At 45.6% G+C, this 24,287-nt stretch overlaps 1 protein-coding gene across 1 annotated transcript in view; it reads left to right on the forward strand.

The window, feature by feature from the left end:
* ptprt (protein tyrosine phosphatase receptor type T) overlaps positions 1-10,402 on the forward strand; it is a 150,771-nt gene extending 140,369 nt beyond the window's left edge. The window contains exons 29-35 of the mRNA XM_061290451.1: positions 5,863-6,012; positions 6,317-6,490; positions 6,557-6,688; positions 6,837-6,962; positions 7,025-7,188; positions 8,253-8,388; positions 8,465-10,402. Coding sequence (XP_061146435.1) covers positions 5,863-6,012; positions 6,317-6,490; positions 6,557-6,688; positions 6,837-6,962; positions 7,025-7,188; positions 8,253-8,388; positions 8,465-8,518 — 936 coding nt within the window. The 3' untranslated portion in view covers positions 8,519-10,402. The remainder of the gene's footprint in view (positions 1-5,862; positions 6,013-6,316; positions 6,491-6,556; positions 6,689-6,836; positions 6,963-7,024; positions 7,189-8,252; positions 8,389-8,464) is intronic.
* The last annotated feature ends 13,885 nt before the right edge of the window (positions 10,403-24,287 follow it).

Here is a 24,287-nt window from a genome sequence, read left to right on the forward strand (position 1 = left end):
CATTTCCCTCCTGTTTATCACACATTTGCTCAATATTTACATCACCAAAAACAACCACTTCCCTCGATTTTCGGTTGTCGGATCACAAGTATGAGCACAAATAAGTTTACACCAAAAAAGGATAAATGTTGCGATATTATCATTTGGAAACACACAGATCTGGGAAAAAGTCTGTAAACTCAAGTGCAAAAATTGCACATCATCATCGTTATCATCAACATGCTGCCGTTCAGACATTAGGCATACCCGGGCCATCTCGTCGTCCATGGGCGAGATTGCTGTAGTGATAAGACGATTAAACAGAGCACGGAGACATGGAATACAACAACATCCACACAAGGTGAGTATAGCAGTAATTGAGGACACAAGGGCTTTATACTTCCCAAAAGCAGTCATCCACTTGTTGTGCTCTTTCGTCCTCGTGTTGAGGGATTGCAAGCTTGCAATCACCTTCGTCAGGCTCCCATCAGGGGCGGTGTCATTCCGGATGAAGGTGCAGCATTGTTCCCTGAACATTGCGCAGACCCTTCCTTTCCCAGACAACAACATAACAAGAGCATTGCGGTTCTGGATTGACATTAGGGAAGGCGGGGCAAGCTGTTCGTGCACTGCCTCAAGTCCCGCTTGTGTCCGTTTGCCCAATTTCTGCATGTTGCAATGGATGTAATTTATCCTGTCAACGTTCTTGTTCATCGTCCACCAGCAGCAAATGGAGGACTCCCATCCCGCTTCAATTTGGTCAATTAATTCTTATTAATCAGGAACTCCTCTGGGGACTCTAATTGCATCAATTTCAGTCAGATAATTTAAAGATATTATGTTTTTGTTTTTTCCAGCTTTTTCCCAGATCTTGGCATGTCGGTACATATACAATTTTGGTTGACTACATTCTCTAAAAGCAATGGATTATTTTCTTTTTTTTTCTTTTTTTTTTTTCTTCAACGGATATTATATAGAACACTGTCGCACATTTCACAATCAGTAGACGTGACAGATTTCACACAATCTTTTATCAATGGCAACGGTACAACATAAAGAATTGGTCGTGAACCCATACACATGACATTCATAATTGTTCCTGTCTTTGCAGCTTGTTTTGCCATTAGCAATCAATTGTTTATTTTACCAGTTACTCTTATAGTCACCTAAAACAAACTATCCACATTCATTTTAGAGATAGTGATTCCATCCTTTAACATCTACAGCAGTTGTTGACAATGTATTATTTCTTTACATAACGTTTTTGCCACTGTTAAGGCATTCAGTGTTTATTTTGAAGCCAATTCAATCCATTTTTAGAATGCATCTATTATGACCAGGCATTATAACCCTGTGGATTGTGTTTAGCACATGTTAAACAAGCTCTACAAATTTTTTTTTATAAACGTTTTGAATATGAATCAAATTCATATGTTATATAAAGCTGACTGAACTGCCCTTCCATCCCCCCTGTTGAGCCAGGTGTCAACGGCACGTGACAACACCATGGCTCAATACAGCTGCCCATTTGTATCGTTTCCTTTCCTTTCTCAACGTGACAACCCAATCCACACACCGAAGAAAAAAATCAAAAGAAATCAACAAAATAACTGCTGGTAAAGTAATATAATAGTTAACTGTTGTAGTTTCTTAACTTTAACTAACTCAATCGCTCTCTTATTCTCAAATTTTAAATTTAGCTTTGAAATGTCGTTATTTCATAATTGTTCATCATCCAATTCCAGAAAGCAAGTTCCTTCCATCTCCCAAATTTTGTTTAACCAAGGCTAGGCATTAAAGGAGCGTGGACCAGTTTCTGCCCATAAACAAATTGCTCGCTTTTTTATTTTTCCTTACTATCTTAACAAAATTGGTTTTGTTTTGCGATGCAAATCAGATAGACTACAGATAAATAAATTCTTTAGTGCACCTATATTAGCGAATTTCATCCTTTTAACACATAACACAACACAACACACAGACAACACAAAAACAGCAGAGACACAGCTCACAAACAATACCAACAAACAACGCTGCGCAAAAGGCATCCTCTTTTTTGACGTTTTGGTTGTACTTTTTCTCTTTTCTTTTCTTTTTTTTTTCTTTCCTCAGTGCCTTTTATCCTTCGTGCAACTATTGTCACACCTTCCCTAGGCATCACCCTGCTTCAATATCACTTGCTACCACGCACTCAGCACACCCCCGGAGTGGGTACGACCCTACTCCGCGCGCAGCCACAGCAAGGGAAGCAAGAGGGGGGGCTCGGCATTTTCATACTGATTTATCCCAGCCTGGCCAGTACTGGGACAATCAATGCCGTCGTCCCCCACCTGCGCCAACTCAGCAAACAGCTACCCGCAGAGTCCAGAGCCCCACACCTACATCAGTCTCCCCCACAATCAAATTACAATATCAATCACCACAGGAGCCGGCTCCTACAGCCTCTTCACACCACAATACCACACTCCCCCCTCCACAGTCCAGTCTCAGTGGAGACAATGGAAGGCAGGAAGGCACAGGTGAAACACCGAAGGAGCAAGCTCTAGGAGTCCTCCCACTAACCAATTACAACCAACAACAAAAACCTTTATTTTTCTTTTGTTTGTATTTGTTTCTTTTTTTTTCTTTTTCTTCTTTCCTTCCTAGCATCTAACTTACTCAAAATCATTCTTCCTTCAAAGTCACTCAACTACTTGTCCATAGCAGTCTCCGACAACTTCAACCATTCAACCTGTATTTTCCCTTCAGTCAGGCATTCAGTCATCAATGCTCATTTGCATCTCACACACAGCCTCCAAAATGGAGTCTTTCTATCACATTGGTCCCAATTCATCCAAGCACTCCACACAACATTCACATACCATTTTCAACTCAAGGTTCCTGATAGAACAATCCACCAATCCAAAAAAAACTCAACACAAAAAAAACGGCTGGCAAATTGATTAAATTAAGTTTTTTCTTTGTTTTCAAATTTAAACAGCTTGCATATAGAAGATCGTATAATCTTACAACACAACCAATCAATAATTTCTATTAAATGTAGCATACAATGTCTCTGTATTAGCATGAGCGGTCAAAAAGGGGGGGGGGGGAAGCTTGACATGTTGAAAATTTGGCTTTTCCTCTGCCTCCTCCTCCACCCTTTGATTGGTATTGTTTTGCACGACGACACTCTTTTGACCAGTGTCCACGTTTCCCACAGTTCCAACAGTTGTCAGAACCTGATGGGGGTTTTGAATTATATGGCGGCTTGCGACCATGTTGGTCTCTAACTCTTCCTCTGCCCCTTTGGGAGCTTCGGAAGAAGATCGTTGCATCTTCATTTAGATCATTATCATCATCTAGATGAAATACATCAGAACATTTGCCTTTCTCAATCGTCACAACACAAGCAGTGTCTGCTTCCACCAAGTGTTTCCTCACCCAGTTGCCTAAGTCGGGGGGTGAAACAGTGAGGAGCGCAGTTCTAAGATGTTGCAGATAAGCACTCTCAGCTGCATCATCGAATGGGATGCCACTGTGCACCCAGAATTATTTTCCAAATCTTAATTGAATGGTGGTCTCATCACTTTTTATCTTTCCATTTTTTTTTGTCTCTTGAATTTGTTCTCTTCTCTCTTGTGAAGCGTTCAACCACATTCTAGCACAATTCAACTCTCTCTCTTTCCTTTTCTTTTTCTGTCCCTTTGTCGTCCTATCTACACTCTCCTCCAAAACATCAACCACTATCTTCCACACTTCAACTTTCAACTTCCCTTCTACACCATACTTTTTCTTCCACTTCGGCATGTATTGCATACAATTAAGACATTTACTCGCCATGAACTTCTCATCTTCTTCAAGAGCTAGAGATCTACCGTTCTTATTTCCCATCTTAATTTGGTATTTTAGGTTTATACAATTTTTACAATTTTTTTTCTTTTCTTTGAGGATGCAGGTTTAAATTGACCTTCCACCAAATTCTCTTTGCAGTCAATTTATCCTACCAGTCGCACTCTCTCAACCACACAACAGTCATGCAAACAGCTTGGAACAACGGACAAAAAAAAAAGAATCTACGCCCTTCTTCAATTAAGAAAAAGAAGCTCTGTTCTTTTTCTTAGCCCGTTCCTTCCACTGGGACTTGAACCCCAGCTGTTTCATAGCTTGTAAAAACCAAAGCCGTATCTCATAGCCCGGACAAACCAAAGCCGTATCTCATAGCTAGGACAAACCAAAGCCGGATCTCATAGCTCGGACAAACCAAAGCCGTATCTCATAGCTTGGACAAACCAAAGCCGTATCTGCGCTTTTTTCTATGACTTACTTGTCTCCTCGGTCCGCTGCAATGCCGGAGCCGTCAATCCACCTCTGACAGACGAAGGCAGACCTAAGATGCTGGCCCAATGAAGAAATTCTCTTCCCAGGACTTTCTTTTCCAGGTCCCCATAAAGGACGCTGGCTTGTCGACAATGCAGCACGTCCTCCTCCGTCAGCCAGATGGCGGGTATGAGGGTCCCGGGTTTCGGCACCAAAATGTTAGGGTGGTGCTCACTCTAACTTATTTTGCAAGAACCACACAGGAGTCAAGCAAGTCATTTTAGACACCTGCAGGCGGAGAGTTCACTCGTCGCTGTGCTTACAGCGATGGTCGAATGAAGTCTCTCAGGCCTCGTCAGGTGCTTATTTATTGAGAGAAACAGAGTGGGGTTGAAAGTGGGGGTGTGGGAACACACAGGATAAGGTGAAGACGGTCCCCTGCTGATCAAAGCATAGCAGGGGACCTTTTACGACGTTCTGTAAACAAAGCAACTTTGAATGCTTCCTCTGCAGCTAGTCAATAAGTTGAAAAGATCTTAGCACTTTGGTCTACTACTTTTGTTAAGACAGGACAAGCTAGTTAAATTATTACAGGTTACATTCCAACATACTCATACGATGAAGATATTCTGCAAACCCTAACAGACGCTCACAACAGACTTCTTTGATCTTCTGAGTGAGTTTAATACTGTTCCAAACCTTTGACGTCACCTTCAGAACATAAGACAGCGAAGCGCACCAGCTGGCCAACTGCGTATTGTCGAGTGACAGATAGTGCGGGCAGGCGGGCAGCCATGTTAAGCGAGTAGTGTCAGTGTGGAGGCTGGTGGATACTTCTTTTTGGTGTAACAGTGGCTGCTGTATAGGGACGCCTGCGTGTGGCAATGGGCACAGGCGAAACGCTTTTGATACATTTCCACACCGCCAGGGCCGCAATCAACATTCAGCGGAGCATAGTTACGACGCGTGCGGCCAAGTGGGCGGAGAGGGCGTCGACATTAGCATGCGGCGTGCCGGCTCCGGCACAAAGAGCGCGTTTGATCCTGGGCACGCCTCCATTTTCAGCTGCCGGCCAACGATGACTCGCAAAAAAATCCCCGGTGACACTTTGGATCGGAAGGGGCCAAGTGAACCAAAATTGGCCGCCGCCTCAGAGTAGACGTGGCTTCGTGACGTTTTCCGCAATGACGTGTGTCGGCCAAATTTCACATGTCCAAGTCTGACCCTTTTCAGTGGGCTGCATTCTGAATTGGAGAGCCGCTAAGACCTGAGCGCCACAATTCTCCTATTCTTGTGTGTGTGTGTTCTTTGAACTTTTGAGTCATGTTCAGCCCAAGCTGGGGGTTTTTCCACTTTTGAGTCATGTTCAGCCCAAACTGGTTTTTTTTTCCAAATTCACTTGGGTGCATCCGATCCAAAGCCAATCACACACTTGTCGTTTGCCTCGAGACCCTCATTTGCTGCAAATATCATGTTGGCAAGTGAGTCGCCACCTCTGAATTTGACGTCGGAGCCAATTCTGTCAAGATTAACGTGGGCCTGACGAGTGCACATGACGCCTGCATGGGCCTTGTGTTTGTCTAGGAGCAGTACGTCTTTGTCCACGATGCCATCCTGGAGGCATGCCTGTGCGGCAACACCGCCATCCCCGTGTGCGACTTCCGAGCCGTTTACTACAACATCAGCAGGCCTGACCCTCAGACCAACTCCAGTCAGATGAAAGACGAGTTCCAGGTCAGAACCTCCGAGGTCTCAGAAAGTGAACTTCAGCCATATAGAGAGAGCAAATACATATGCAAAAATGTTTGTAATCCTTTCACCCATACATTTCAACTCACCACGTGGTTTTGCGTAAAGCGGTTCTAAGTCCAGCTGTCAAGGAATGGGCGCTCATTGAATAGGTTCAGTTTGTTAGCTCAATGCCTAATGGGCTCTAAGCGTGCGAGTAAGCCTAAAACTTCGGGTGAGGCGTGGAGCAGTGACACGCGCACACACACAAGACTGCGTGGCGCACTCCAGGCTTCTTCCCTTTGGGCAGACCCTCAACATAGTGACCCCGAGAGTGCGGCCGGAGGACTGCAGCGTAGGTCTGCTGCCCCGCAACCACGAGAAGAACCGCAGCTTGGACGTCCTCTCGGCCGACCGCTGCCTGCCGTTTCTCATCTCGGTGGATGGCGAAAGCTCCAACTACATCAACGCGGCGCTCATGGACGTAAGTGGCACTCGCCGTGCCAAGCGTCGCTCACTCACTCGCTACGACCGCTTCACTCCCCCACAGAGCCACAAGCAGCCGGCGGCCTTCATCGTTACCCAGCATCCTTTGCCCAACACCATGGGTGACTTCTGGAGGCTGGTCTTTGACTACAACTGCTCCTCCGTCGTCATGCTCAACGAGTTGGACGCTGCCCAGGTAGCGTGACAATCGTCGCTTCCAAAGCCATCAGGCACGGACGCGGTCCCTGCGTCTTGCCATGAATGCCGCGGCTTCTCTCAGACAATGGAAGGGGACGCAACAGGTGGCACTAATGAGTTGTCCCCCCCCCCCCCCTTTTGGGCAGTTGTGCATGCAGTACTGGCCCGAGAAGAGCTCTTGCTGTTACGGTCCCGTCCAGGTGGAGTTCATCTCGGCGGACATTGACGATGACATCATCAACCGCATCTTCCGTATCTGTAACATGGCCCGAGTACGAGTCTCTGTCGTTCCCGTCCCCGATAGTTCTCGCCAACTGACAGCTTTTCTCCTCAGCCTCAAGACGGCTACCGGCTGGTGCAGCACTTCCAGTTCATTGGCTGGCCGGCCTACAGGGACACGCCCCTTTCTAAGCAGTCCGTCCTGCAGCTGGTGCGGCGACTAGCCAAGTGGCAGGAGCAGTACGACGGCGGGGACGGCCGCACGGTGGTGCACTGCCTGTGAGTGGCGCAACAGACAGACATGAGCCACTCCACCCGGCGTCGGGATCACAAGAAAATCGCAAACGTGGACTTTCGCTGTCCATTTTCTCTGAGCGGGGCGAGATGAGCTGCACAATGGCCCAATGCGCTTTGCCAGACTCACGCGGCAGCTAACGCGCGGGGTCACGTGACCTCGGGTAGCCCGCTCCTTTGCGGCATCGTCTCATGCTTGCTTGCACAAATTGCGCCTTTCAACATTTTCATATTCGTCGGCGTGTCATTTGTCGGCTATGTTCACCACCCAGACTGCCGTCTTTTGTTTTGTTCTAGACGGTAAAATGTCACGTGACGTGTCCCTCCGTCCTCGCTGCCACGGCCATTCAATTCAAAACACCGCTTTTCCTCCCCTGAGGTCGCCTGCCGCTGAGATACTTTTCCATCCGACTTGAAAGCTTGAACGGAAAGCGCCAGATCTTTTACACGCCGTTGAGAGCGGAAAGAATAGCGGACGGCATATGAAATGCCCTCCGAAGCGACGGTGAGCACAGGTCGCGTATGGATGACCTGCAGAGTCCCCTTATTACCCTCCTTGAATACTGCTGGGGCCTGAATTTCCCCACCCCTGTGGATCAATAAAGTTTCAATCAATCAATTATAACCTCCACTCACCTGCACCGGTGTCCTAACATCCTAACTAACATCTGAGCAGGTGAAATACAACCATATTGTGCTTGTTCAGCTTTGGGGGGCAAGGGGGCTTTTGAGCTTATTCCAGTCCTGTAAAATGCAGTGGAAAAACTCAAGGACGAGCGCACGTGCACCTTTCTCGACATGTATTTGATGTCAAATTTGCCCAGCAGTCTCCTCAGTGGACAAGAATTCAAAAGTTCACCTTGTGTCTTTGATGTTGCCGTCGCGTGCGTTGCCGCCCCTCTGTAAATGGCATTGCGCTCGTCTTTGATTGAGACAAACACACATAGCCACTCAAGAGACTTTGATAGCACTTGGATGAACATGTCTTTGACGTGCAAAGGGTCTTTGAGGCCCCCTGGATAATTTGTTGCCTTCCCGCTCGATCGCAGGACCGGCGGTGGCCGTTCGGGAACCTTCTGCGCCATGTGCAGCATCAACGAGATGATCCGGCAGCAGAACATCGTGGACGTTTTCCACACCGTCAAGACACTGCGCAACAACAAGACCAACATGGTGGAGACCATGGTCAGCGAGCGGCCGATCCCTCTCCTGCTCATGTTTCTCCCCAGCCGATTCACACCCCTTTTGTCTCTATGTGCAGGAGCAGTATAAGTTCTGCTACGAGGTGGCGTTGGAGGCGCTCGGCTCCTTCTGAACACCGTCAAGGCAATACGAGCACTCGCACCCATGTTTTCCATCCGTTCAAGTGCGTCCGACCTCACAGTGAACAAGGTTGCACAACCGCTATCGCTGCCCATCTGGCGACATGAAATTTGCAGAACACGATTCTTCGGGCTTGTCTAAACAGGAAGTCTGCCACCGTCCTTAAGTTTTGGTTGGCAAAAGATCCCGTGATGCCATGACAGCAAATTGGCCGTTTTGGCCCCATCTTGGTCAAGCTTTGTCCAGATATTCTCACTCTGCGTTTTGTTTGTAAATTTAAAAGTGTACGCCCAAAACACCTCAACATGAAATGTGCGTGTCGTGTCTATCGCACGTCGACCCAAAAAAAGTCTCAAGTAGACACATTTTGGTTTCATGCTCTTTGCATCTTTGCCATTTCAAACATGTGCCCCCGGACAGGGCAATTGGTATGGTAAATTGTTTGGGTCGGGTTTTTTGGTCCTTGTTTAACAAAGAATTTTGCTTACCAAAAATGAAGAGTACTCCCTTCTGGGCTGCCTCAATGAAGCGTGAAAGTGGCTCATGTGTTGCGCTAGCTAAACGTTTGTTTTGTTGAGGATGTCAAGCAAGCTCTCCGCATTCAAAAGCATTATTTATTGTTTTTCGCTCTGTGCGGACAATCTGTGTCCTTTTGGGAGGTTTTCCGCTTTGCTTCTGTGTGCTTTTCTTCTTCGTCTAAAATTACTTGTTTTTCCTTTCTTTTGTGGGCTTAGCTTTTAAGTGTTTCACTAAAGACACTTGATTTCATTTCAGATTTGGTTTCTTGGAGGCTTTGTCTTCCACCATGAGGGAAAAAAATCAACGATTTGTCCAGTAAAGTGATTTTGGGTTTGCTTGATTGCTTGTTTGAAAATGTGCTAAAGGTATCAAATAATAAAGGCACAGCGCAGAATGGTTTAGATTTTTTTTGGCCTCCTTTAAGACGTTCTCGAAGCAAAAGACAGGTTCTCACTTCCAAGACACAAGCTGCAACTAGATTGAAAGCGGGTTCAGCTTTCAATTTTCAAGCCAGCCAAGCTAAAAGGGTGAGCTTTGGGCTTTCGAGGTTTGCTGGTTTCAGGTTTCAGTGGTCAGCTTTCAGAGCTGTCTGGCTTGCTTGAAACCTTCATCTCAGTGCTTGCGTGTGTCTGTTGCTATGCTGCAAACGGCGGCATGCGCGCTCAGTGTTGAGTTGGAAAGCGCACATGCAAGTGCGTTTTATCTCCCGAGTGCAGCTGCAGGGAGACCAGATTGGCGCTCAGGCGACAAACACTTCCTCCTCTCACACACACACGCACACACGCACGCACGCACACACACACACACACCGTAAATACACTTTGCTGCTCAGCTGCCAAAGTTGATTAAGAAATAAATAAATCGTTGGACGCCGCTTTCTCTCGCCACTCACAAAAGCGCGCACGCACGAGCATCTGTCATGCTCGTTAGCAGCATTAGCACAATTAGCATAAAGCTGTTGAGAGTCATTTGTTATCAATGTCAAGCTTGGCTGGACTTTTTCCTTTCCTCCCATTCCCTCCCCTTCCGTCCCGTCCTCTCTTTGGCCTCCATTTCGTCTCGTTCTTTTCCTTGGTATGTGTCGCACGCATGGACGCGAATCACTCCACGCATGCGGGGTTTGTTGTTAAAATAATAAATTTACTGAAACACACACAACAGCAGCAGTTACAGTCACGACCCGGCGAAACTCCCGCTCACTGTCAACTACTTCCGGGTACTGAGAATACGTTATAAACATCACACTGTCCATGTTATACACAAAATTATACATTGTACAACCCCAACCGTATGTATCATATTCTCAATCAATAATTAGCTCAGACTACCAACAGTATTACAAGTTCTGATCTTCAACTTTTCAACAGATTTACTCACCTGAAACACACACAGCGGCAGTTACAGTCACGACCCGGCAAAACTCCCGCTCACTGTCAACTACGTCCGGGTACTGAGGACCCCCGTAGTTGTCCCAGGTGCCTTATTGAGGGGTGCACATCAGTGAGGATCTCTCCTGGTCGACCAACACCGCATCACTGATAAAGAAAGCCCAGCGCCGCCTGTACTTCCTGCGGAAACTCAGGCGAGCGCCCCTCCGGCCGTCATGACTACATTTTACCGCGGCACCATTGAGAGCGTCCTCTCCAGCTGTATTGCTGTTTGGGGTGGCGGCTGCACTGACTACAACTTGAAGGCCCTGCAGCGCATAGTGAACATGGCTGGTAAGATTATTGGTGCTTCGCTCCCCTCCTTGAAGGACATTTACACCTCCCATCTCACCCGCAAGGCGACCACGATTGTGAGTGATGTGAGTCACCCCGCTCACTCTTTGTTCGAGCTTCTGCCCTCTGGGAAGAGGTACAGAAGCCTGCGCTCCCGCACCACCAGACTCTCAAACAGCTTCATACTCCAGGCTGTCAGGATCCTGAACTCGCTTCCCCGTTCTGCGTAGCGTCCTGTACTTTTACTGTCTGTATGCACAGTGGCTTTTATTCGTTGTGTTATCCATTTATTTATTATTACTCTTATTATTTATTGTTTGTACCTTCTTGTTTTTTATATTGCGTCGTTTACTTGTATGTCTATCGTGTAATATGTCTTGTCACCGTGGGATAGGGAAAACGTAATTTCGATCTCTTTGTGTGTCTCGGCATGTGAAGATGTTGACAATAAAGCAGACTTTGACTTTGAAATCTCCAAATATTCGCCACTGATACCATACAGTGTTTTTGCATATAACAGCATATAACGTGTTCAGAAACATCACAAAATAATTTAAAAAAAACAAGGCGGGGTGAGTATGAATGTCCATTCAAATGTCCCAAAAACTACCATGGGCCCCACACTCTCCCCTCCATAATAAATGTCGTTTCGACATTCGACTGTCCCAAACAAAATCATCTTCAACTGCTGAGGAATGGAAGTCATCGGAGTCAGGTCTCAAGATATTCTGTAGATCACAGCCTGTAGCATATCTATCGCCAACTTCATGCATGTACACAGAAGACGTCTCTGGCCAAGTGATATCTGCATCATACTCTGTTTCTTTATACGGGCAATGTATCTTCGACTGAAAGGCTTGACCCTGGTTGAACCCCCCATTACCCCTACCTCATTAATCCACATTTTGCTACAATATGCTACACATGCATTTTTCTCAATGTGTCAATGTCTGGTGCAGTTCCTAAATGTCTGGAATAAAAAATAAATCACTTCAACTCTTTTTGTCTTTACAACATACTAAATAACTTGAACATTACCGTTTTTTCCGTGCATAATGCGCAAAATTTAACTAATTTATTGTCCTAAAATCTGGGGTGCGCATTATCCATGGTTACAACAATTTTTTAAGAAAATCTCCCTCGAAATAAAACTTGAAATCACACCTTTCTTCTTGTTTGTTGTGAATCGCGCCTCGCAATTTAGCCATCCTGCCCAACACACTTAGTCAGTAAAATTCATAATTGACGACACATTGTTTGATGCGATGGTGCAATCCTTGATGGTGTGTTATTGTCAAATATTGTTTGTTTTTTAATCCCCATCGCAGACCGGATATCACATGGAGGCCGCCATTACAGACGCGCAGAATGGATGCGCAAGACACGTCAGCTATATAAAGAGCGAGAGTTCAGTTCTCTACCTAAATGCATATTACAGGTAATATTTTATTTCGCAACACTTTGCCTTGTTCCTTTCTTCTCTGCTGTTCACTTCAAACATGCTCCATACGAACACAATGCTCTCGTATCAGACGCTTGCTCGATCACCTGCTCGTTTGCTGTCACAATGTACCCTACACAAATCCAAAACATTTCTTCGCTATCGATTTTGCTACCGCATGCGCAGTGACACTGACCGGCAGAATAACATCCGGTTGTTCCCAAAGATGATCTTTTCTCTGAAATAATTTTACGTTTACGGACTTAAGTAAGAGTCAAAATGTGGGTGCGTATTATACATTGGTACAGGCTTTTTTCCAGCATCGACATGCCATTTTTAGGGTGCGTATTATGCACGGGGGAGCATTATGCACGAAAAAAAACGGTAGCTTGAATCATGACTACCGCGTACATCTCAAGTCAAAGTCAAAGTCAAAGTCTGCTTTATTGTCAACATCTTCACATGCCGAGACACACAAAGACATCGAAATTACGTTTTCCCTATCCCACGGTGACAAGACATATTACACGATAGACATACAAGTAAACAACGCAATATAAAAAACAAGAAGGCACAAACAATAAATAAGAGTAACAATAAATAATAAATAAATAGATAACACAACGAATAAAAGCCAGTGTGCATACAGACAGTAAAAGTACAGGACGCAACGCAGAACGGGGAAGCGAGTTCAGGATCCTGACAGCCTGGCGTATGAAGCTGTTTGAGAGTCTGGTGGTGCGGGAGCGCAGGCTTCTGTACCTCTTCCCAGAGGGCAGAAGCTCGAACGAAGAGTGAGCGGGGTGACTCACATCACTCACAATCGTGGTCGCCTTGCGGGTGAGATGGGAGATGTAAATGTCCTTCAAGGAGGGGAGCGAAGCACCAATAACCTTACCAGCCGTGTTCACTATGCGCTGCAGGGCCTTCAAGTTGTAGTCAGTGCAGCCGCCACCCCAAACAGCAATACAGCTGGAGAGGACGCTTTCAATGGTGCCGCGGTAAAATGCAGTCATGACGGCCGGAGGGGCGCTCGCTCGCCTGGGTTTCCGCAGGAAGTACAGGCGGTGCTGGGCTTTCTTTGTCAGTGATGCGGTGTTGGTGGACCAGGAGAGATCCTCACTGATGTGCACCCCCAGGAACTTGGCGCTGCTCACGCTCTCCACCACAGCACCGTCGATGGTCAGCGGCAGGTGTTGGGTGTGACCCTTCCGGAAGTCCACAACAATCTCCTTGGTCTTGTCGACGTTCAGCAGGAGGTTGTTGTCCCTGCACCACGTGGTCAGAAGGTCAACCTCCAGCCTGTATTGAGTCTCGTCTCCCTTGGTGATGAGACCCACCAGAGTCGTGTCGTCAGCAAACTTCACAATACGGTTGTCGCTGTAGGTTGCAGTGCAGTCATGCGTCAGGAGGGTGAAGAGCAGCGGACTGAGCACACAGCCTTGGGGGGCCCCCGTGCTCAGCGTGATGCTGGCGGAGATTTTGTCGCCAACACGTACTACCTGTGGCCTCTGACAGAGGAAGTCCAGTAGCCAGTTGCAGAGGTAGGTACTGAGGCCCAGCGTGTCAAGTTTGCTGATGAGGCGTTGTGGCACAATGGTGTTGAAGGCAGAACTGAAGTCCACAAACAGCAATCTCACATACGAGTCCCTTCTCTCCAGGTGGGTGAGGGCCGAGTGGAGGGCAGAGCAGATGGCATCCTCAGAGGACCGTTTGGCTCGGTACGCAAACTGGAAGGGGTCAATGGTGGGGGGGAGAACGGATCGGATGTGCTCCATGACAAGCCGCTCAAAGCACTTCATGATGATGGGCGTAAGTGCCACGGGGCGGTAGTCATTGAAGCAGGACGGAGCGGGTTTCGTCTACTTGTGATTGAGGGTTGACCTAACAAGCATTTTGGGTGGTTGTCTGTTCCGAAAAGGATATTGTCTCTTCGGTGGGGAGCTGGTCTCGCTTTCATCAGCCTCATCAGATGACCCTTCCCGGTCAGAGTCCACCTCTTCTCCAGGCGACGACTCTCTTTAAGGCTCGACAATTCCCCCATCGTTATGCTGTGATTGCTCAACTCTTTGGACGCCCTCTTCCTCCATCCTTGGGTGGAATTCTTCTGCCTCCACTCTCATCTGATATTTAGGCTGATCTGAAGGTGCTACTGGAAGTGCGGTGATGCCGCTCCAGCACCCAACGTCGTCTGAGCTGCCTTCCGAATCCATTTCCTCCTGTCTCAAACGTCTTTTCCATGCCTTCGGCTTCAAAGTTCTTGAGGTTTGTTCCTCCTTTCTTTTATTTTCCAAACTCTCCTCCTCAACAGGCAGAAAGTTGCAGGGCAGAAGAAGGTTCCTGTGCAATATTCTATTCCTTCCAGTCCCATTCTCTGGTCGGACCACATAGACTGGACTGTCTTCATGCTTCCTCTCTACTACCACGTGCACTTGATCCTCCCAATACGACCTGTTTCCCAGGTCCTCCTTTATCCTTGAAGTTCTTCACCAATACTCGACATCCCGGCTATAGCTCCGCTCCATACATCTTTTGATCATACAGCCTTTTTGAGCGGTCTTGGCACTTCTGAACAGTCTTTGAAGCCTGTCTGTACGCCTCTTGCATCTGCGTCCTCCATTTACTGGCGTTGATCACTGTGAGAATCAGCTTGATCGGCTGGTGTTAAGCCAAACATGACATCCACAGGAAGGTGGGGGCTCCTATCAAAAAGAAGATAATATGGTGCATATCTTGTTGCCTCACTCTGTGTGCAGTTGTATGCATGCACCACTTTGGCTAATGAACTCTTCCAATATGACTTGGAGTGCTCTGGCAGATTTTGTAGCATCGATAAGAGTGCCTGATTAAATCTTTCTGCTTGGCTATTGCCGGCAGGGTGGTACGGAGTTGTGTGAACCTTTGACACCACTATATTCCTCCAGTTTGGAGAAGAGCTTATTTTCAAATTCCCTTCCCTAATTGTGATGAAGCTTTGAAGGGAATCCAAACTTGAGCACAAAATCTCCAAAGATTTTCTCCGCAGCGGTTTTTGCAGTTTTATTGGTGCACACATAGGCCTGAGCAAATCGAGTGAAATGGTCAATTACAACAAGGATATACTCATATCCGCCCTTGCAGTTTTCCAAGTGCAGGAAATCTATTGAGACCATCTCAAAAGGGTACGTTGTCACAATGTTCACGAGTGGTGCTCTCGCCTGCTTGCTTGGACGCTTCCGTTTGAGGCAACTACACGCTTGTGTCACAGAGTGGGTCACATCTCTCTGCATGTGTGGACAATAAAATCGGTCCCGTATGAGGCCCAATGTCCGCTCCAATTTAAGATGTCCCAGCTTCTCATACAATTCCAGATAGATCAGTGGATGGAATGCTGCAGGTAGTACTAACTGGAATCGAGTTGCAGACTTTTGGTACAAGATACTGTCCTGGTTGACACAGCTTGTTTCTTTCTCTTAGGACTTAGGAAGACAGATAGATCATCATTCTTAGTCCTTCTCCTCAGACTTGGCCACTGTCTAGTTAAGTCAAAGTCAAAGTCTGCTTTATTGTCAATCTCTTCACATGCCAAGACACTCAAAGAAATCAAAATTACGTTTACACTATCCCACGGTGACGAGACATTCAAGATTCAAGATTCAAGAGTTTTTATTCGCCATGTTTGAGCGTGCCAAACAAGGAATTTGTCTTCGGTAAATCACACTCTCTGTTCAACATTTAGGTGAATAACAACACTCAGGACATTCTCACACATCCCCTGATCTTAAACTCCCAAAGGGGCAAGGAAAAACTCAAAACTCCAGCTAGGAGAAGAGACCACAGATGGGAAGGTCACTCTTACAGGATGACTAGGCTGCAATGGATGCAGAGAGGACACATAGTACAAACAGTGTAGACAAATTCAAAAAAGGTGTGGAGAGCAGGATGTTATTGCGCAGTAATGACTCTGAGACTCTAAGAGTGATGTGAGTTCATCAGAGCAACAGCCTGGGGGAAGAAGCTGTCTCTGTTTCTGCTGGTTTTGGCGTACCGAGCTCTATAACGCCGTCCGGAGGGGAGTAGTTCAAACAGACTGCAACCTGGGTGAGAAGGGTCTGTAAAGATGTTCCTTGCACGTTTCCTGGTCCTGGACAGGTACAAGTCTTGGATAGATGGGAGGTTGATTCCAATGATCTTTTCTGCAGTCCTGATCAGGGCTGTGGACTCGGTCGGATTTATGCACCTTCCTTCACAGTGTACACCAGTGGTTCCCAAAGTGGGCGGTACCGGATTTTTGCCGGTCGGAGTCCGGCCTCTTGACCATGAGTCCGAGTCCGAATCCGGCTGTCCATTTTTTCTGTTAATTCATGTGACTGCTTAGTCTTTATTCAAGGCTAATTTAGATCAAAATCTAAACAATTACAACAGTTTTGTGATGGCTTTGTCTTTATTAAACATATAAACAAATACAATAAACAGATACTTTCAAGTTTTAATCATTAATTACACCATTATAGCTCAGACATTTATCTAAACACAAATAATTAGTGACGACCCCTTATTTGGAAAGCGAAAAACCCATGTCGTACGGCATCAGCACTATGTTGTTTTCAATAAAAACATGAAGAACTCACGTTTGCGTCAGTCAATTTTAATTTTTATAAAGGATTATTCTCATTTGATGTCTTTAAATTCATCCGCGTTCTGCCATTGAAGCGGGGTGCATTCAAAGACCAGTCGTACAGACGGAACACTCATTCACTTCACCAAAACGCAACAATATAATTACATGAGCTCTTTGCATAAACCTCGATGCAAAGAAACTCCTCTTTTTGGGTACAGGCTACAAGGAGTATATATTACAAAGGAGACTTTGTACTTAATTGTGATCATAATTCATCCATCCATCCATTTTATTTTATTACTCAGGTATTTTCAAAGCAAATTGATATTGTTGCATTTATTAATTTGCTTTAACATGAATATAATTAAAAGCTGACACGATAGCAATGTCTTTAGTCTTTAGTTTACTTCTTTGAACCCTTTATGTTGAAACCTTAGTTGAATTACAAACAATTTAGATTTGTACCTGTGTGCCACCTGTTTGCCTGCCTACCATTCCCTCTCCCCCCTTTCCTTGCTTGGCCTCCCACCTTTACCTGCTTGCCATTGCCTCTCTCCCTCGGCCTGCATGCCTGCCTGCCATTGCCTCTCTCCCTTGGCCTGCATGCCTGCTTGCCTCCATTTTGGACATTCTCCCTCCACCTTCAAAAGGGTATGAGCAACAGATGTACACAGTGTTTTAAGATAAGCGTGTGACAAGAACTATACAACATCTAACCTTTGAAATTTAAACTGAACTGAAACTGACACTCACACATCTCCTCTGAGCAGGTCTGCATATAATTTTCCATATCTCTTGGCATCCTTGATAGGCCATCCGCATCTCGGTTCACTTTCCCTGGGCAATATTTAATTTTGAAGTTGAAGTCTGCAAGCTCTGCAATCCACCGGTGTGTTGTAACACTGAGCTTGGCTGTTTTTTGGACATAGGTCAATGGGTTGTTATTAGTGTACACCAATGGTTCCCAAACTTTTGCAGGCTGGCGCCCCCTTGGCTCCCCAGTGAATTCCTAGCGCCCCCCCGCCCCCCAGACACATATGGAAACAAACACCTCTTTCTTGATATTTGGTATGCTGCAATTTGAAAAGAGAAAGGTTAAACACAAATGTGTATTTCACAAATAAAACCCAATTTTCGTCCACTGACTCGTCCTGCTGCACGTGTTGTGTACAAATCGTCAAACAAACGTTCAAACTTCTGACTTCAGACTGCCGCCCCCCTACCGCCCCTTTCTTCCTCACCACCCCCCAGATCTTTCCACCGCCCACTTTGGGAACCACTGGTGTACACTGTGAAGGAAGGTGCATAATACAAATATTCCCTAAATCGCTCACAAATTGCCCACTTCATAGCCAAGAATTCTAGCTTTCCAGAATGGAGATGGTAATTTATTTCTGGAGCAGTTAGTGTTCTTGATCCATAACCGATGACGAGCTTGCCTTGTTGTCTTTGGTACAGTATGCACCTAGCACTTCTTGAGACACATCGCAGTGAAGCACAAATGGCTGTTCAAAATCAGGGTACCCCAGTAGTGGTGGGTTGATTAGGTACTCTATAATTTGGCCAAGCACTTCCTGGTGTTGTTCGGTCCACTGAATTTTTTGGCTTGAGGGAAGGTGATCTGACTTCTTGAGCTATACCCTTCCTGTACTTACACTTGACTTCACTATCCTGCCATTACTGTGTTTCTCTGTGCATAACAGCCTGTACAAGGGTTTTGCAATACGGGAGAAATTTGGGATATATGGTTGATAGTGGAAAAGGAATCCCAACATCTTCCTAAGTTCTCCCACTGTCCCAGGGTTGCAATGCTTCAAGGCTTGTACTGGTGCTATCTCAGCAGGATCCATGCAGTAGCCATCTTTGGTTACAATCTTCCAAAGAACTTTCACCCTATCTTTGAAGATTTCACATTTTTTTGGTGTCGGTTTTACGCCATGCTTCTGATAGCGACATAGGACCTTCCTTATATCCAACAGGTGATCTTCAAATGATTTGCTATGGACGAAATTGTCATCAAGATATGGCTGCGACGTTGGTAGGCATTCCTCCATACTGCGTTGGAACTCGGTTGGGGCTGAAGACATACCAAAGGTGATTCTTATCCATTCATATAAACCCCATGGTGTTAAGCAGTGAGTGGTCTACTGTTTTCTTCAAGGAATCCCTGATGGTAGGCTTTGCCTTGGTCCAACATGGAGAACCATGCACTGCCATTCAGGCTATTGAGCACATCTTGTACATCTTGTATCGGATGGTGTTCTGGAATAGACTTTTGGTTGAGCTTCCGATAATCCACACATAACGGCAAACTTCCATCCTTTGTCCGTACACAGACAAGGGGTGACGAATATGGGGATCTGGATTTTTGAATCCATCCTCGATTTCAGCAAGACCTCCAAATACTCTTTCACCTCCTTGTGAAGTGGCTTGGGCATAAGATGTAAGTACGTCACACTGGATTGTGTCAGTCAACCTTATCTTTAATCGCAGCGATGGAATGCATCCCACATCCCCGTCATCTCTCGAAAATGCTGCACACTCTTCTCAAAGCATGTGTCTCACCTTTTCCTGCTGCTCAGGGGACAAATGATCAACTGGTACTGGTGGGTGCCATAGATCCTCTTTGTTCCTGCTCCACTGTTGCTCATTCATTTCTGGTTCAGGCTCTCTATGATTGCTGCTGCTGTTTCCCGGTGTAGCTGTAGGTTTCACCTTCATTGTTCCCATTTGTTGAGCTGTTGCTGACTGGTTGGACCTCTATGGGGTAAATGGATTTTACTTGCTGAAGACTTCCCAGCACTGTGCGAGAAGTGAGGGTGATGTCACTGGTACTCTTGTTCATGACTGGGATGGACACTTTCGACCAGTGTCCCTTCGACAAGCGAATCACACATTCCGGAATCCTGATTCCATCCAACAACTCTGAGGTCAGCTCTGGTTCAAAGATCCTTTTCTGAGAGGTAGGGCAGCCACTCGTTCTCACACTGCACTTGATTTCTCTTGTCTGACCAGCTGGAATCACTGTCTTTGTTCTCCCGACCCTTACCAATCCCTCTTGTCATTCTGGTCAACGCTGCGCACTATATTAGTGAGCACAGTTAAGAGGAACTTTATTAATCTCACGTGTGAGAAACTGCATGTAACAACAGCTCGATTTACAGGAAGGTACAAGTAGGGGGACAAAGGTGCAAAAAGAGACTTCTGGACCGTAGTCCTCGGGCATAAAAAAAATAGAATACAATATAAAAAGAGAAAATATGGAAAAATAACAGCAATTGTAGTAAAATTAAAAATATAAGCTATGAATACTTACAAAAAAAAAGAAGAAGATAAAATGGTGGTAAAGTGTCGTAAAGTGTATGAAGTGTATGAAGTTTAGTAATGCTAATAACAAAAAGAAATAGTGCACGGGTTATAGAAGTGAAATAGGTCTATGCATTGTGTGGCAGAGGATATTGCACATTGGGCTTAAATTGCACATAGGGGTTAGGAATTGCACGTTACGGGGAAAAGTATTGCACAGAAGGATGTGTTTACAGGTTGTCATTGTACAGCCTGATTGCGGTGGGGATGAAGGAGCTGCGGTAGCGTTCCTTGTTACACGGGGGGAGTCTGAGTCTCTGACTGAAGGAGCTGCTCAAGTTGCTTTCCTGCAATCAATTTCGAAGGCATCTCTTACTACAGCAAGGGTTGCATCTGTTATGCTTTTCCTACTATGGGTTTGCTATATGCATTTGTTATATGCTTTTCCTACTGCGCATGTGCGGACGCGTTGTATGTTGGGAATCAAGGAAATGATTAAGTTGTTGTAATGGAGTCGCGTTGTTGAAGTGTACAAGTAAAGTCTAGTGAGACGCACAGTTGTTGTTATCGTCGTTATTCAGCTTTACATGGTAGCAGAGGATGGCCGCTGGTAATTACAAAGTTCTGCCAGCGTTTGATGAGAAGAAGTCTTACGAAAGCTGGAAAAATGAAGTCGGAATAAGGAGACTTGTTACGGACTTGGATAAAAAGAAGCAGGCTTTGGCGGTTGCCTTGTCGCTAACGGGAAGAGCGCGCTGGAAGTATCCACAGGGGATTTGAATACAGATGATGGAATGACTACACCTTTGGAAAAACTGGACTCTGTGTTTTTGAAAGAAGAAAAGGACCGCCAATACGAGGCATATACGGAGTTTGACCGGATAACGAAAGACACGGGCATTTCAATGGCGGACTACATTGTCAAGTTTGAACGGAGGTACAACAGAATTGGCCAGTTCAAAATGGAGTTACCAGATGCGGTGTTAGCTTCCAAGCTGCTAGACCAGACATGGGCAAACTATGGCCCGCGGGCCACATCCGGCCTGCCAAACCTGAATAAATTGTATTGTCAAATTTTGTTGGGGTCATTTTCCCTGCAATTACTATGTTTCCCCAGTAGATGGGGAAGTGCATTTACTCCCGGGAGCCGTGTCAGAAAGCTCGGTGCACACTCACAAGTGCGTGTGCGTACTCAGTAGTACGTAGTAATTTCATCTATCAGTGCCGAATTTCGAGTGTAGGCTGTGACGGCTCATTAGATAAACATATTTCATAAATCTGACCTGCGGGCGCTGAAGTGATGGAAAATGTTATTCATCCATAACGGTGTCGTATTTACCGTATTGTCCGGACTATAAGGCGCACCTAAAAACCTAAAATCTTCTCAAAAGCCGACAGTGCGCCTTATAGTCCGGAGCGCCTTATATATGGACTAAATTCCTAAATTCAAACTGGCCCGAAGCATTGTGTCATGAAATCAAGCATAAGTGGCCTGCTGAAGACTATGAATCATGAATCAAAAAGACTATGGATCATTATTTTGTGATTATAAAGTCATTTGTTGCATCTGAAGTTGAAATAAAAAAGATAAAATGGAGAATGATTTGATTTGGATTAAAAATCTGACATGATGCATTAATGGTGCGCTTTATAGTCCTTAAATTATTAATCTCAATAAAAACAATCCGAAACACCTATTTGATACAGTGGCAAAGCTGACTCTGCGCCAGCCGACCCCCGATAGTTCCTTCCACTCAGCTGACGAGTTCATGAAATTTTTTGCTCAAAAGATTGAATCCATTAGGGATGAGATCAAGAATACCATTCCAATCGCTCGGTCGAGCCCGCCGTTTACCAACGCTGATGATCATGCAACAACCCTCTCAACTTTTAAAAGCGTGTCTCTTGAAAGGCTTACACAATTGGTTAGTGCGGCTAAACAAACAACATGTTTACTCGACCCTCTTCCAGCCAAACTACTTAAAGAATTATTTCAAATTTTAGGACCGTCCGTCTTAAATATAATCAATCTGTCTGTCTCCTCTGGGATAGTGCCAACAGCCTTTAAAACCGCTATCATTAAACCGTTACTTAAGCGACCAAATCTTGACCCGGACTGTCTCAGTAATTATAGGCCAGTTTCAAACCTCCCATTCATAGCAAAACTTCTTGAAAAAGTAGTAGCGCAGCAGCTTATCGATTACATGGTCGCCAATAATCGATATGACACTTTTCAGTCTGGTTTTAGAGCTAATCATTCCACTGAGACAGCACTTGCTAAAGTGACTAACGATCTCCTCATAGCTATGGATTCAAACACTTCGTCTGTACTGTTACTACTCGATCTTAGTGCTGCCTTCGACACTGTAGACTTCGATATTTTATTAGGGCGTCTTAAAAGTTGTGTTGGTATTTCAGGGTCAGCACTAGGCTGGTTCCATTCCTATCTATCAAACAGGACGCACCAAGTGGTCCATGGCAATGCGTCCTCGGAGCTCTATAATGTTACGTGTGGTGTCCCACAGGGATCGGTTCTCGAACCAATTCTTTTTAATATTTATATGATTCCGCTTGGGGACATAATACGTAAATATAATATTAGTTTTCAATGCTATGCGGATGACACCCAATTATATATGCCGTTATCGATGACAGATCCGCGGGATTGTTGTAATCTTGAGGCGTGCCTTGCGGAGATCAAGCAATGGATGTCTCTCAACTTCCTTCGTCTTAACCCAGATAAAACTGAGATGTTGATAATTGGTCCAACTCGTTGTCAACACTTATTCAAGGAAACCGCTATAACTACCGTTTTTTTCCGTGTATAGTGCGCGAAATTTACCTAATTTATTGTCCTAAAATCTGGGGTGCGTATTATACATGGGTACAAAGAAAAAAATTTTTAATTTTTTTTTTTTTAAATTATTATTATTATTATTTTTTTTTAAAGAAAGTCATGGTACAACAAAACCAACAACAGGACTGACCGACAAAGTCGTGGAACAAAAAGACAGGGTGACATTACCAAAGACAGGAACAGAATGACAGTAACACATGCAATGATCCAACGGTGAGCGAGGGGCAGACAGGACTTAGATACAAAACACGTTACATCGATTGAGGTGACACAGGAAGAGAGGGGCGACGCGAACAGAAACTATGGCAACCTAGACACATAGCAAAACTGGGGACGAGACATGACAAATCTCCCCCGAAATAAAACTCACCTTTCTTCTTGTTTGTTGTCAATCGCGCATCGCATTCAGCCATCCTGGCCAACACACTTAGTCAGTAAAATACATAATTGACGACACATCGTTTGATGCGATGGTGCAATCCTTGAGGGTGTGTTATTGTCAAATATTGTTTGTTTTTAATCTCCATCGCGGACCGGACGTCATACGGAGGCCGCCATTACAGATGCGCAGAACAGATGCGCAAGACACGTCAGCTATATTAAGAGCGAGAGTTGTTTTCTTCCTATTAGTTTCAATTCACAGTTTAATTAGCAGTTTCAATCAGCAAATAACAAAATGCGTATTACAGGTAAAATTTTATTTCACAACACTTTGCCTTGTTCCTTTGGTCTCTGCTGTTCATCCTAAAACACAAAGGCGCTCTTTAAGCAATGCGACAGTGAGCGCCCGGCGCGCTGCGGTTGCGCGACCGCACCAAATTAAGCTCCCTGCGCAGTGCGCACTGAGGTCCACTTAAATTTTAGAAAGTACATCAGGACTTTAAAAATATCTTCTAAATTTCAGCGACGGCTCTGTCACAATAATGCTACCAGCGCGGTGCAGTTGGGCGGTCGGCGGCGTGCTACGGTTGAGAGTTCTCTCTTGCGCTCTCTCTCTCGCTCTCTCTCGCACACACGCGCACACACGCACACGCGCACACACGCAAACCGGATATCATACGGAGGCCGCCATTACAGATGCGCAGAACGGATGCGCAAGACACGTCAGCTATATAAAGAGTGAGAGTTCAGTTCTCTACCTAAATCCGTATTACAGGTAATATTTTATTTCACAACACTTTGCCTTGTTCCTTTCGTCTCTGCTGTTCACTTCAAACACGCTCCATGCGACCGCAATGCTCTCGTATCAGACGCTTGCTCGATCACCTGCTCGTTTGCTGTCCCGTGCGCGCACGTAGCGCGGTGGTGCGTTTACGG

This window comes from Syngnathus typhle, linkage group LG11 (genome assembly GCF_033458585.1).
Source record: "Syngnathus typhle isolate RoL2023-S1 ecotype Sweden linkage group LG11, RoL_Styp_1.0, whole genome shotgun sequence".
In the NCBI taxonomy this organism is placed as follows: domain Eukaryota; kingdom Metazoa; phylum Chordata; class Actinopteri; order Syngnathiformes; family Syngnathidae; genus Syngnathus; species Syngnathus typhle.